At 39.9% G+C, this 16,010-nt stretch overlaps 1 protein-coding gene across 3 annotated transcripts in view; it reads right to left on the bottom strand.

The window, feature by feature from the left end:
- spen (spen family transcriptional repressor) overlaps positions 1 to 16,010 on the bottom strand; it is a 49,933-nt gene that overhangs the window by 13,205 nt on the left and 20,718 nt on the right. Inside the window, exons 4-8 of one of the 3 annotated variants that reach the window (XM_024384550.2) lie at positions 8,889 to 9,046; positions 7,875 to 8,090; positions 7,571 to 7,722; positions 7,329 to 7,454; positions 7,083 to 7,196 (exon numbers count right to left, since the gene is read on the bottom strand). In XM_024384550.2, coding sequence (XP_024240318.1) covers positions 7,083 to 7,196; positions 7,329 to 7,454; positions 7,571 to 7,722; positions 7,875 to 8,090; positions 8,889 to 9,046 — 766 coding nt within the window. Of the gene's footprint in view, positions 1 to 7,082; positions 7,197 to 7,328; positions 7,455 to 7,570; positions 7,723 to 7,874; positions 8,091 to 8,888; positions 9,050 to 16,010 lie in introns of all 3 variants that reach the window. The other 2 variants (XM_024384551.2, XM_024384549.2) reach the window with 2 other exon arrangements.

A 16,010-nucleotide genomic window follows, 5' to 3' on the forward strand; every position in this document is an offset into this window, starting at 1 on the left:
GTTGTAACCTTGTCAGCTTGGGGATTTGATTCAGCAACCTTTCGGTTATTGGCCCAGGGTCTGAATACTTAAGTAAATAAGATGTTTTGTAAAATTTGTAGTAAATTTACAAAAATTTCTAAAAACCTTTTTTTGCTTTGTCATTATAGGGTATTGAGTGCAGGTTGAGATTTAAAAAAAAATGTAATCCATTTTACAATAAGGCTGTAAACGTAACAAAAAAATGAAAGCGGAATGGGTCTGACAACATTCTGAAGCCACTGTACGAATACACACACACACACACACAGTACCAGTGAAAAGTTAGGACACCTACTCATTCAAGGGTTTTAATTTATTTATTTAAATTTTCTACATTTTAGAATAGTGAAGACATCAAAACTATGAAATAACACTTATGGAATCATCTAGTAATCGAAAAAGTGTTAAAGAAATCAAAATGTATTTTATATTTGAGATTCCTCAAAGTAGCCACCCTTTGCCTTGACAGCTTTGCACATGCTTGGCATTTTCTCAACCAGCTTCATGAGGTAGTCACCTGGAATGAATTTCAATTAAGAGGTGTGTCTTGTTAAAAGTTAATTTGTGTAATTTATTTCATTTGATCCAATCATTTGTGCTGTGAAAAGTTAGGGGTGGTATACAGAAGATGGTCTTTTTCCAAATAGGGCTAAGTACATAGTGTGGCAAAAACACCTCAAATAAGCAAAGAGAAATGACAGTCCATCATTACTTTAAGACATGTAGGTCAGTCAATGCGGAAAATTAAAATAACTTTAAAAAAAAGTTCTCTCATGTACAGTCGGAAAAACAATCAAATGCTATGATGCTACTCATGAGGAGCGCCACAGGAAAGGAAGACCCAGAGTAACCTCTGCTGCAGAGGACAAGTTCATTAGAGTTAACAGCTTCAGAAATTGCATCCCAAATAAATGCTTCACAGTTCAAATAACAGACACATCTCAACATCAACTGTTCAGAGGAGACTGCATACATTAGGCCTTCATGGTCAAATTGCTACAAAGAAACCACTACTAAAGGACACCAATAAGAAGAGATCTGCTTGGGCCAAGAAACACAAGCAATTAACATTAGACCGGTGGAAATCGGTCCTCTGGTCTGATGAGTCCAAATATGAGATTTTTGGTAACAACGGATGATCTCCGCATCGGTGGTTCCCATCGTGAAGCATGGAGGAGTTGTGGGGTTGTTTTGCTGGTGACACAGTCTGTGATTTATTTAAAATTCAAGGCACACTTAACCAGCATGGCCACCACCTTTAGTTGGACTATAATTTGTTTTCAACAGGACAATCATTTGTTTTCAACAGGACAATCATTTGTTTTCAACAGGACAATAAATCAACACACCTCCAGGCTGTGTAAGGGTTATGGAATGCTGCATCAGACGACCACAATCACCCGACCTCAACCCAATTGAGATGTTTTGGGATGAGTTGGACTGCAGAGTGAAGGAAAAGCAGCCAACAAGTGCTCAGCATATGTGGGAACTCCTAGACTGTTGGAAAAGCATTCCAGGTGAAGCTGGTTGACAGAATGCCAAGAGTGTGCAAAGCTGACAGCAAGGCAGAGGAGCTACTTTGAAGTATCTAAAATATATTTTGATTTGTTTAACACTTTTTTGGTTACAACATGATTCCATAAGTGTTTTTTCATAGTTTTGATGTCTTCACTATTATTCTACAATGTAGAAAATTGTAAATATAAAGAAAAAACCTTGAATGAGTAGGTGTGTCCAAACCTGACTGGTACTGTGTGTGTGTGTGTGTCACAAGTCCTCAACTGGCAGCTTAATTAAATAGTACCCACAAAACACCAGTCTCAACGTAAACAGTGAAGAGGCGACTCCGGGATGCTGGCCTCCTAGGCAGAGTTGCAAAGAAAAAGCCATTTCTCAGACTGGCCAATAAAAATAAAAGATTAAGATGGGAAAAAGAACACAGACACCAGACAGAGGAACTCTGCCTAAATGGCCAGCATCCCGGAGTCGCCTCTTCATTGTTGACGTTGAGACTGGTGTTATGCGGGTACGTGCTTCAAAGCCATGCAACACTCTTTCCGTGGCCTCCAACTGCTCTTAAATGCTAGTAAAACCAAATGCATGCTTTTCAACCGTTCGCTACCTGCACCCGCGACTAGCTTCACCACCCTGGATTGTTCCGACCTAGAATATGTGGACATCTAAGTACCTAGGTGTCTGGCTAGACTGTAAACTCTCCTTCCAGACTCATATCAAACATCTCCAATCTAAAATCAAATCTAGAATCGGCTTTCTATTTCGCAACAAAGCCTCCTTCACTCACGCCGCCAAACTTACCCTAGTAAAACTGACTATCCTACCGATCCTCGACTTCGATGTCATCGACAAAATGGCTTCCAATACTCTACTCAGCAAACTGGATGCAGTTTATCACAGTGCCATCCGCTTTGTTACTAAAGCACCTTATACCACCCACCACTGCGACCTGTATGCTCTAGTCGACTGGCCCTCGCTACATATTCGTCGCCAGACCCACTGGCTCCAGGTCATCTACAAGTCCATGCTAGGTAAAGCTCCGCCTTATCTCAGTTCACTGGTCACGATGGCAACACCCACTCGTAGCACGCGCTCCAGCAGGTGTATCTCACTGATCATCCCTAAAGCCAACACCTAATTTGGCCACCTTTCCTTCCAGTTCTCCGCTGCCTGTTACTGGAACGAATTGCAAAAATCGGTGAAGTTGTAGACTTATCTCCCTCACCAACTTTAAACATCTGCTATCTGAGCAGCTAACCGATCGCTGCAGCTGTACATAGTCCATCGGTAAATAGCCCACCTAATTTACCTACCTCATCCCCATACTGTTTTTATTTATTTACTTTTCTGCTCTTTTGCACACCAGTATCTCTACCTGCACATGACCATCTGATCATTTATCACTCCGGTGTTAATCTGCTAAATTGTAATTATTCACCAACCTCATGCCTTTTGCACACAATGTATATAGACTCCTTTTTTTCTACTGTGTTATTGACTTGTTTATCGCTTACTCCATGTGTAACTCTGTGTTGCTGTCTGTTCACACTGCTATGCTTTATCTTGGCCAGGTAACAGTTGTAAATGAGAACTTGTTCTCAACTAGCCTACCTGGTTAAATAAAGGTGAAATAAAATGTAAAAAATAAAAGCTGCTATTTGAGTTGTGAGGCGTCTGTTTCTCAAACTAGACACTAATGTACTTGTCCTCTTGCTCAGTTGTGCACCGGGGCTTCCCACTCCTCTTTCTATTCTGGTTAGAGCCAGTTTGCGCTTTTCTGTGAAGGGAGTAGTACACAGCGTTGTATGAGATCTTCAGTTTCTTGGCAATTTCTCACATGGTATAGCCTTCATTTCTCAGAACAAGAATAGGCTGATGAGTTTCAGAAGAAAGTTCTTTGTTTCTGACCATTTTGAGCCTGTAATTGAACCGACAAATGCTGATGCTCCAGACACTCAACTAGTCTAAAGAAGGCCAGTTTTAGTGGTTCTTTTCAGCTGTGCTAACAATTGCAAAATGGTTTTCTAATGATCAATTAGCCTTTTAAAATGATAAACTTGAATTAGCTAACACAACGTGCCACTGGAACACAGGAGTGATGGTCGCTTATAATGGGCCTCTGTCCACCTATATAGATATTTCATGATTTAAAAAAAATAAAAAATCAGCCGTTTCCAGTTACAATAGTCATTTCCAACATTAACAATGTCTACACTGTATTTTTGATCAATTTGATGTTATTTTAAAAATGGACCAAAAAAAAGTGTTTTTCTTTCAAAAACAAGGACATTTCTAAGTGACCCCAAACTTTTGAACGGTACTGTATGTATGTATGTATGTATGCATGTGGCAAGCAAAAGTATGTGAACCCTTTCGAAATACCTGTACTTCTGCATAAATTGGTCCTCAAATTTTATCTGATCTTCATCTAAGTCACAACAATAAACTGTCTGCTTAAACTAATAACACAAACAATTATAAGTTTTTGTGTCTTTATTGAACACACCGTGTAAACATTCACAGTGCAGGGTGGAAAAAGTATGCGAACCCTTGGATTTAATAACTGGTTGACCCTCCTTTGGCAGCAATAACCTCAACCCCAAACATTTTCTGTAGTTACAGATCAAACCTGCACAATGGTCAGGAGGAATTTTGGACCATTCCTCTTTACAAAACTGTTTCAGTTCAGCAATATTCTTGGGATGTCTGGTGTGAACTGCGAGGTCATACCACAGCATCTCAAATCGGGTTGAGGTCAGGACTCTGACTGGGCCACTCCAGAAGGCATATCTTCATCTGTTGAAGCTATTCTGTTGTTGATTTACTTCTGTTTTGAGTTGTTGTCCGGTTGCATTATCCAACTTCTGTTGAGCTTCAATTGGCAGACAGATAGCCCTACATTCTCCAGCAAAATGTCTAGATAAACTTGGGAATACATTTTTTGGGCGATGATAGCAAGCTGTCCAGACACTGAGGCAGTAAAGCAGCTCCAAACCATGATGCTCCCTCCACCATACTTTACAGTTGAGATGAGGTTGGTGTGTTGTGCCTTTTTTTCTCCACACAGTGTTGTTTGTTCCTTCCGAACAACTGAACTGTAGTTTCATCTGAACACAGAATATTTTGCCAGTAGCACTGTGGAATATCTAGATGCTCTTTTGTGAACTTCAGACATACAGCAATGTTTTCTTCCGTGATGTCCTCCCATGAACACCATTCTTGTTTAGTGTTTTACGTATCATAGACTTGTCAACAGATATGTTAACATGTTCCAGAAATGTCTGCAAGTCTATGGCTGACACTCTAGGATTCTTCTTAACTTCATTGAGCATTCCGCTCTGTGCTCTTGCAGTCATCTTTGCAGGATGGCCACTCCTAGGGAGAGTAGCAACAGTGCTGAACTTTCTCCATTTATAGACAATTTGTCTTATCGTGGACTGATGAACACCAAGGCTTTTAAATATACTTTTGAAACCCTTTCCAGCTTTATGCAAGTCAACAATTCCTAATCTTGGGTCTTCTGAGATCTCTTTTGCTAGAGGCATGGTTCAACATTAGGCAATGCTTCTTGTAAATAGCAAACTCAAAGGGAAGGGCAGCTCTAACCAACATATCCACTCTCGTCTCAATGATTGTACTCCAGGTTAGTTGACTCCAATTAGCTTTTGGATAAGTCATAAGCCTAGGGGTTAACATACTTTTCCCAACCTACACTGTGAATGTGTTCAATAAAGACAAGAAAAATACAATAATGTGTTTTATTAGTTTAAGCAGTCTGTTGTTGTGACTTAGATGAAGATCAGATCAATTTATGACCAATTTATGTAGAAATCCAGATTATTCCAAATGGTTCACATACTTTTTCTTGCCACTGTATGTATGTACATAGAGTTGAATTTGGAAGTTTACTTACACCTTAGCCAAATACATTTAATCAGTTTTTCACAATTCCTGACATTTAATCAGAGTAAAAATTCCCTGTTTTAGGTGAGTTAGGATCACCACTTTATTTTCAGAATGTGAAGTCAGAATAACAGTAGAGATAATTATTTATTTCAGCTTTTATTTCTTTCATCACATTCTCAGTGCGTCAGAAGTTTACATACACTCAATAAGTAATTGGTAGCATTGCCTTCAAATTGTGTAACTTGGGTCAAACGTTTTGGGTAGCCTTCCACAACCTTCCCACAATAAATTGGGCGAATTTTGGCCCATTCCTCCTGACAGAGCTGGTGTAACTGAGTCAGGTTTGTAGGCCTCCTTGCTTGCACACGCTTTTTCAGTTCTGACCACAAATTTTCTATAGGATTGAGGTCAGGGCTTTGTGATGGCCACTCCAATACCTTGACTTTGTTGTCCTTAAGCCATTTTGCCACAACTTTAGAAGTGTGCTTGTGGTCATTGTCCATTTGGAAGACCCATTTGCAATCAAGCTTTAACTTCCTGACTGATGTCTTGAGATGTTGCTTCAATATGTCCACATAATTTTCACTTCTCATGATGCCATCTATTTTGTGAAGTGCACCAGTCCCTCCTGCAGCAAAACACCCCCACAACATGATGCTGCCACCCCCGTGCTTCATGGTTGGGATAGTGTTCTTCACCTTGCAAGCCTCCCCCTTTTCCTCCAAACATAACGATGATCATTATGTGCAAACAGTCCTATTGTTGTTTCATCAGACCAGAGGACATTTCTCTAAAAAGTACGATCTTTGTCCCCATGTGCAGCAAACGTTAGCCTGTCTTTTTTAATGGCGGTTTTGGAGCAGTGGCTTCTTCCTTGCTGAACGGCCCCTCAGATTATGTCGATATAGGACTCGTTTTACTGTGGATATAGATACTTTGGTATCGGTTTCCTCCAGCATCTTCACAAGGTCCTTTACATTTGTTCTGGGATTGAGTTGCACTTTGAGACAGAACGCGTCTCCTTCCTGAGTGGTATGACTGCTGCGTGGTCCCATGGTGTTCATACTTGCGTACTATTGTTTGTTTGTACAGATGAAAGTGGAGCCTTCAGGCATTTGGAAATTGCTCCCAAGGATGAACCAGACTTGAGGTCTACAATTGTTTTTCTGAGGTCTTGGCTGATTTCTTTTGATTTTCCCATGAGGTGAAGCAAAGAGGCACTGAGTTTGAAGGTAGGCCTTGAAATACATCCACAGGTACACCTCCAATTGACTCGAATTATGTCAATTAGCCTATCAGAAGCTTCTAAAGCCATGACATTTTCTGGAATTTTCCAAGCTGTTTAAAAAGGCACAGTCAACTTAGTTTATGTAATCTTCTGACCCACTGGAATTGTGATACAGTGAATTATAAGTGAAATAATCTGTCCGTAAATAATTATTGGAAAAATTACTTTTGTCTTGCACAAAGTAGATGTCCTAAACGATTTGCCAAAACTATAGTTTTCTTATAAGAAATGTGTGTAGTGGTCGCAAAATGAGTGATAATAACTCCAACTATGCATATAGATATATACAAAATAATGACATGGGGATGTGTCACAAGAGAAAGGCTTAAACATGAATAAGGACCGGGCTTACCTTGATAACATGTCCATAACGACAGAAATGTCGAGTGAGATACTGCTCTGTGATGTTGGAGGCTAAACCATCCAACCAAACACAAGTTGTGGGCATACTTTTTCCAAATCCAAGCTGTAGAAAGATGGAAAATTAACATACCAACAATATTATCCTGTTGACATCACTCCAGTCAACAACAAAAAAATCTCAGTTGTACATTCAAAAGATGTGTTTCGTGAAATTCTAGTTTTATGCTCTTCTCACCTTTAGCCTATTGTTGCCGAGGTATTCTCCATCCATCTTCTTTATGGCCTTACAGACACTGGTAATGTCACTGTACTGTAGAAAGGCATACTGAGGGGCACCATTAACTTTCTTGATGTCAATATCCTATGTGAATGGAAAGAAAGGCAAAACTGAATTAAGAGAGGCAGTTTCGAATTAGGAAATGTGTTCCTCATAAAATCTCATTTGCAGCATGCAGATTCATAATGTATTTCACTTACCACTATCTCCCCAAAGCGCTGAAAGATATTGAGCAGATCATGGTAGCTGGTGGTCTTTTCCAGGTTGCCAATAAACAGAGTCCGTGTGGCTTTGGGGTGAAACTCATCTATCCTCTCATCCAGAGGCCGGAACTCATTCTCGCTTTCAGTCTCTGAAAAGAGAAATATATGTTTTCATGAACCTGTACAAATCATTAAAAAAAATATAAAATATATATATATTTTTTTACATAATCTTAATAGAACCCAGAGATTTTCCTGGTCAGGTTACATGGTTAGGAAAAACTCAAGCCCCTTTATATACCAGTTGTGGACGCACCAGGGCCGTTCCAGGCAATGACCTCAATTTGCATGCCAAAAAACAGCTTCCCCTTTGATGCAGCAAGGGCCTTTTCCTGGTCCTCCTGCTGGCGAAAGAACACTAGTCCATAGCGCTCCTCTAAAGCTCCATGGATTTGCACAGACGTCACCTTCCCATACTTCTTGAACTCATGGAACAGGCCATCCTTTAGACTTGTATCTGAAAGCAGAGGGAACAAATACTAAAATAAATGTTGACTAAATACCTTCTAGTGCATACAGAGTGACTCATTCTTATCTGCAGTACAAAAATCATCAACAATGTAATTAACTCAACAAATTATATTATTACCAAAACCTAGCAGTGTATTGCCCACATGTAGCGTGGAGTAGATAATATATGGTATATACACAGCAGCAGTGGTGTAAACTACTAAAGTAAAAATACTTTAAAGTACTTTGGGGGGTATCTTGCCTAGTTAAATAAAATATTCAATAAAAATAAGTCATTTTTGGGGGTATTTGTACTTCACTATTTATATAATTTGACAACTTTTACATTCCTAAAGAAAATAATGTAGTTTTACTCCATTCATTTTTCTGACACACAAAAGTATCTGGTACATTTTGAATGCTTAGCAGAACAGGAAAATGGTCCAATTGACACACTCATCAAGAGAACATCTCTGGTCAGCCCAACTACCTCTGATCTGGCGGACTCACTAAACACAAATGCTTCATTTATAAATGATGTCCGAGTGTGGCCCTGGCTATCCGTACATTTATAAAACAAGAAAATGAAGCTGTCTGGTTTGCTTAATATAAGGAATTTTAAATGATTTATACTTTTGATACTTAAGTATATTTAAAACCAAATACTTTTAGACAAGTAGTATTTTACTGGGTGACTTAAATTTTACTTTAGTCATTTTCTATTAAGGTAACTTTACTTTTACTCAAGTATGACCTTTGGGTACTTATTCCCTCCGCTGCACAGCTTAAGGGATCAAATCCTCACCTGTCGAACGCACAGGAAGATTCTGGACCTTGACACCAAAGCTTTTTCGAGGCTCATCCTTGTCAAGGGCAGATAAAGGCAGAGATAAAGGTGCAGGGACGGCAGCAGACTGAACTGAACGTGCTGGGGAGCCATCACTTGAACTACTGCTGGAATCACTGCTGCCAAAGAGGAACACAGAGGCTTAATGAGAAATAGATTAGTGTGCATGTCACAGAATCTCATATATCTGTCATAAGAAGAGTAAATCACTGTAAAGAACTACTGATGACTCAGATAGTGTGCTTTTGTCTGAAATGTTACATTTAAAAGACATCTCTATGCACAAAGATATAGCTCACAGATGTGATATATATCGGAATCATCGTCAATCCATTATACGGGTGATTCTCATGAAACCAGATAACCATGGCAGTAACAAATTGATGCATCTGCAACAATCAACTATCATTCTGAAGACTAAGATGCCTAGTTTATGGCACAGTGTCTTATTTTAAATAAATTGTACATTTTTTACTGAAATTAGTCCAATTAAATTTTCAGGTAACTTTAGAAAATGTTGAATAAAACAAAATATGTTGCTGTAGTTTGTTCATAAATCCTACAAGTTATATGTATTACTTAAAACAGTGTCTGTGGATGTTTCTCATTACCGTAACACTTTTCAAGTTGCTATAAAATAAAGTTTAATTCACCCATGATGCATCATCTAGAGGAGTAGTCCTTAGATGAGCACAAGTTATTTTAATGTATATGCCTTCAGAATGAGGATCTTCTTCTCAAACATCCCTTTAAGACACTTGACCTTTCACCGAAATGACAAAAAAGCTCCAATTGGGAAAAACTTAGAAAACCATTACCTTACCAACATGGAGGCATGAATGGGCTTTAGTGATGGTCAATTGTTTGCTGACTCAATGTCTGTGTCTCCTATTACTTGCAGATTGAGCTTTCATTACCGAAACACACATCTCATTATTGAATCATTTTTCAGGTCTTTTTCGGTAATGATAATAATTAAATTCTAATGTATAGCCAATGGGTGTTTCTTATTTACTAGGACCACTGTTACAACTATTGATTATATATTTTTGTAAAACATCAAATTTTATTAGTCACATGCGCCGAATCTAACAGGTGTAAATTTGACAGTGAAATGCTTACTTACGATCCCCTAACCAACAATGCAGTTTAAAAAAAATACGGATAAGAATAATAAACAAAAGTCATTAAAGAGCAGCAGCTAAATAACAATAGCAAGACTATATACAGGGTGGTACTGGTACAAAGTCAATGTGTGTGGGCACCGGTTAGTTGAGGTAGTATGTACATGTAGGTAGAGTTATTGAAGTGACTATGCATAGATGATAAACAACAGAGAGAAGAAGCGGTGTAAAAAAAAAGGGGGGGGGGACAATGCAAATAGTCTGGGTAGTCATTTGATTAGGTGTTCAGGAATTTTATGGCTTGGGGTTAGAAGCTGTTTAGAAGCCTCTTGGACCTAGACTTGGCGCTCCGGTACCATTTGCCGTGCGGTAGCAGAGAGAACAGTCTATGATTGGAGTGGCTGGAGTCGTAGACAATTTTTAGGGCCTTCCTCTGAGACCGCCTGATATAGAGGTTCTGGGTGGCAGGAAGCTTGGCCCCAGAATGTTACCTACCCTTAGTACCTGGGGGCGGCCCGTTAGGAAGGCCAGGATCCAGTTGCAGAGGGAGGTGTGATCCAGTTGCAGAGGGAGTCCCAGGGTCCTTAGCTTATTGATGAGCTTTGAGGGCACTATGGCGTTGAACGCTGAGCTGTAGTCAATGAAGAGCACTCTCACATAGGTGTTCCTTTTGTCTAGGTGTGAAAGGGCAGTGTGAAGTGCAATAGAGATTTCATCATCTGTGGATCTGTTGGGCGGTATGCAAATTGGAGTGGGTCTTGGGTTTCTGGGATAATGGCATTGATGTGAGCCATGACCAGCCTTTCAAAGCACTTCATGGCTACAGACGTGAGTACTACAGGTCGTTAGTCATTTAGGCAGGTTACATTAGTGTTCTTGGGCACAGGCACTATGGCAGTCTGCTTAAAACATGTTGGTATTACAGACACGGACAGGGAGGGGTTGAAAATGTCAGTGAAAACCATTGCCAGTTGGTCAGCGCATGTTCGCAGTACACGTCCTGGTAATCCGTCTGAATGTTGACCTGTTTAAAGGTCTTACATCGGCTGTGGAGAGCGTGGTGCTCTCATGCATGTTTCAGTGTTATGTGCCTTGACGCGAGCATTGAAGTAGTTTAGCTGGTCTGATAGGCTCGTGTCACTGGGCAGCTCTCTGCTGTGCTTCCCTTTGTAGTCTAATGGTTTGCAAGCCCTACCACATCCGACGAGTATCAGAGCCGGTGTAGTACGATTCGATCTTTGTCCTGTATTGACGCTTTGCCTATTTGATGGTTCGTCAGAGGGCATAGTGGGATTTCTTATAAGCTTCCGGGTTGGAGTCCCACTCCTTGAAAGCGGCAGCTCCTCCCTTTAACTCAGTGCGGCTTTTGCCTGTAATCCATGGGTTCTGGTATGTACATACGGCCACTGTGGGGATTACTTTGTCGATGCACTTACTGATGAAGCCAATGACTGATGTGGTGTATTCTTCAATGCTATCGGCGGAATCCTGGAACATATTCCAGTCTGTGTTAGCAAAACAGTCCTGTAGCTTAACATCTGCTTCATCTGACCACTTTTATATTGATCTAGTCACTGGTGTTTCCTGCTTTAAGTTTTGCTTGTAAGCAGGAATCAGGAGGATAGAATTATGGTCAGAATTGTCAAATGGAGGGCACGGGAGAGCTTTGCATGTGTCTCTGTTTGTGGAGTAAAGGTGGATCAGAGGTCTTTTTCCTCTTGTTGCAAATGTAACATGCCGATAGAAATGTGGTTTGACTGGCTTTTTTATGGTGGTTTTGGGGCAATGGCTTCTTCCTTGCTGAGAGGCCTCTCAGGTTATGTCGATATAGGACTTGTTTTACTGTGGATATAGATACTTTTGTACCCGTTTCCTCCAGCATCTTCACAAGGTCCTTTGCTTTTGTTCTGGGATTGATTTGCACTTTTCACACCAAAGTACATTCATCTCTAGGAGGCAGAAAGTGTCTCCTTCCTGAGCGGTATGATGGCTGTGTGGTCCCATGGTGTTTATACTTGTGTACGATTGTTTGTACAGATGAACGTGGTACCTTCAGGCATTTGGAAATTGCTCCCAAGGATGAACCAGATGTGTGGAGGTCTACAATTGTTTTTCTGAGGTCTTGGCTGATTTCTTTTGATTTTCCCATGAGGTGAAGCAAAGAGGCACTGAGTTTGAAGGTAGGCCTTGAAATACATCCTCAGGTACACCTCCAATTGACTCAAATTATGTCAATTAGCCTATCAGAAGCTTCTAAAGCCATGACAATTTTCTGGAATTTTTCAAGCTGTTTAAAAGGCACAGTCAACTTAGTGCATGTGTAACCAATGTGAAATGGCTAGCTATTTAGCAGGGTGCGCGCTAATAGCGTTTCAATCGGTGACGTCACTCGCTCTGAGAACTTGAAGTAGTTGTTCCCGTTGCTCTGCAAGGGCCGCGACTTTTGTGGAGCGGTTGGTAACAATGCTTCGTTGGGTGTCAGTTGTTGATGTGTGTAGAGGGTCCCTGGTCGAGCCCAGGCTGGGGCGAGGAGAGGGACGGAAGCTATACTGTTACACATGTAAACTTCTGACCAACTGGAATTGTGATACAGTGAATTATAAGATAAATAATCTGTCTGTAAACAATTGTTGGAAAAATTCCTTGTGTCATGCACAAAGTATGTCATAACGGACTTCCCGTTAATTAACAAGACATTTGTGGAGTCGTTGAAAAATGAGATTTAATGACTCCAAACTAAGTGTATGTAAACTTCCGACTTCAACTTTACAGACACAAGTAATTATGACAAAAAACAAGATTCAGAAGAAGGTTGTGTTGCGGTAATGAGATATATTACAAAATACATTAACTTAAGCCTTTTCATTAGGTGAGCAATGTTAAATATTACAAATAGATTTGTTTCCCACTTTTTTGGACTTCGACAACTGTTGTGGTAATGAGAGTTTTTGTATTGATAGTTGTGGAAATTGTGGTTAAATGCATAATATCTGATCAATAAACATAATCATTATGAAATAGATAACTACAGAAGCTAATCTTATTGATCCAAGAGGAATTATGGTGTATAATCTATTTTTTTGGTAAAACATTTGTCACATGCCAGTTGTGAGAATCACCCAGTACACTCAACAATCATGTTGAACAAACTTCTATGAAGTTGGAAATAATGAAGGTTACCCTAGCATAAAGGAATATGTAATACCATTACCTGTCTGAGTGGCACTGTTCTCACAATTCATACAAATGGAATCAAATCTGTTGAGATTGTTTTTTCCTATTTATTTGTTGAAGCAGAATATTCTGTACATCTGTTCACCGTGTTTGTGAATATATGAGTTATCCATGAGTCCATTCAGCAGATCGTACCCATATGGATTTGAATCAAATCACCATGACTAACAACCAAGGTTGGAGAGCCGCTGAGAACTACAATAGATCACAAGTGCATAGATTCCAATTTTAGAAAACAGTGACTCACCAGGTAGATGACAAAACGGAAAGACACTGGCTTTTATAGAGCAAATAGAGAGCAGTTTTGAAATTATACTGCTTGTGTTAGATGGAATAATATATTTTACAACAGAAGTAACAAAGGGAGCAAAAAAAGGAAATGTTTTAGAAAATAAATATATGAGCCGCAACCCTCATATGGCATAAAAATGAAACAATTACCTTCGTATTTTCATTGTACAGTTCTACCATTCCACTTCAATCTCTTGTGAGATGGTAATTTAGTTTGCTTTGCTAAATTATGCTCAAATAGTTTTTAATATCACAGTATACTGTCCCAGAGTAGTAAACATGACCAGATATGTTCACACTTGCAATAGACATTTCATAAGCCGTGCATCCCTTTAGTAGTACACCCCACTATTCTCATGCCCTTCTCATTTTTCCAGCCTTCCCTTTGCTATTTGTTTGCCTCTGCTCCTCCTCCTTCCCTCAGACACTCCCATAAGTGCTGCTTATGGAGCCTGGCCTGTGGGAGTGGGCAGGGAGCCAGCAGTGGCTAGAAATGTCCAGTTCTAACTGGATCTCAGGGTGGGAGGGAGCATTACCCATACACAGAGGTGGGCAGTGAGAAAATACACCAGCAGTCTCCAAAAAAATTCCCTGTAGCATTTCTTCCTGAAACCACCAAGCATGTCAAGCTGCACAGTCTGGTGTGTCAGATCGCAATGCTCTCAAATAACCAATGAAACTGCTTAAATTATATAACCTACTTATTCTTGCCATGCTAAAGAAGTCTCCTTGCATATTTTCACTGTCATACCATATCAATTTCCTTTTTGAAGCCGGTTTTTGGAATTTGTTATCACATTTATACCAGATTTCCAAGGAGTTACTTCAGCTCAAGATTAGTGGGGCTTTAAATTCTAGCCCCCTCAAATTCAAAGCTGGAACCCAAAGCCAGTTCCACTGCTTTTTAATTTGTCACCTCTAATCAGGGACTGATTTAAACATAGGACAGCAGGGGGGTGCAATAATTATCAGATAGAACAGAAAACCAGCAGTACTCCGGACCTACCAGGGTAAGATTTGAATACCCTTGTTTTAGCATTTCACACCTAAATTTTTAAGGAATTTAGTGGGTCTGAGAAATTCACACCGAATAAGCAAGTGGAAATAGTATTGTACAATTTTAAAAAAACACAAATTAGAACCATTTTCTACTATTGAGTTCACTGCATTACATTCGTCAAAGCCAAGTAGGTGCACACTGAACAGGAGTTCCGATGCTAATAACGCTAACTAGCTTTAATTTCACTCAGAAGTTTGTGAGCCAGAGGCGCTTAAACTACTATCAATTTGAGTTGAGTGAATTCAAATCATATGACACAAGCAAGATGAATAAGCTAGCCCTTTTAAGTTATTGCGGAGGCATGCTTTTCAAAACAATTGGTTATCATAAAGCATTACATAAGGGTGATTCCTCACAACTCTAGAACAAAACACCACCATGATTTTGGGAATTTTCACAATTATCTATAGAATGGTCCTTTGGAGGAAGGATTGTATCTTAAAGGGATACTTCGAGATTTTGGCAAATTAGGCCCTTTATCTACTTCCCCAGAGTCAAATGAACTTATGGATACCATTTATATGTCTCTGCATCCAGTATGAAGGAAGTTGGAGGTAGTTTCATTATAGCAGATACTATAGACTTCCAGCCCTAGCGCTAGTGAGCATTTGCCCTAGCGCTAGTGAGCATTTGCCCTAGCGCTAGTGAGCATTTGCCCTAGCGCTAGTGAGCATTTGCCCTAGCGCTAGTTAGCATTTGCCCTAGCGCTAGTTAGCAACTTCCTTCCATCTGCACAATACACATAAAAATGGAATCCACGAGTTCATCTGACTCTGGGAAAGTAGGGCCTCATAGCCAAAATCCTGAAGTATCCCTTTAACCTCCAAGGGATCGGTAACCCCCCCCGCGCGCGGGACGGTTGAGCTAACGTAGGCTAATATGATTAGCATGAAGTTGTAAGTAACAAAAACATTTCCCAAGACATATACATATCTGATATGGGCAGAAAGTTTAAATTCTTGTTAGTCTAACTGCACTGTCCAAGTTACACTAGCTATTACAGTGAAAAGAATGCCATGCTATTGTTTGAGAGTGCACAATTATGAACTCGAAAATGTATTAATAAACCAATTAGGCACATTTGGGGAGTCTTGATAGAACATTTTGAACAGATATGCAATGGTTCATTGGCGCAGTAGGTAGCCTAGTGGTGAGTGTTGGACTAGTAACGGAAAAGTTGCAAGATCGAATCCCCGAGCTGACAAGGTAAGAATCTGTCGTTCTGCCCCTGAACAAGGCAGTTAACCCATTGTTCCTAGGAAGTCATTGAAAATAAGAATTTGTTCATAATACAAAAATCAGTCTAAAACTTTGCACACAATGCTGCCAAAATCAAAATTTCACCTGGGCTGGAATAATTCATTATGGCCT

The sequence above is a fragment of the Oncorhynchus tshawytscha genome, linkage group LG22, assembly GCF_018296145.1.
Source record: "Oncorhynchus tshawytscha isolate Ot180627B linkage group LG22, Otsh_v2.0, whole genome shotgun sequence".
Taxonomy (NCBI): Eukaryota; Metazoa; Chordata; class Actinopteri; order Salmoniformes; family Salmonidae; genus Oncorhynchus; species Oncorhynchus tshawytscha.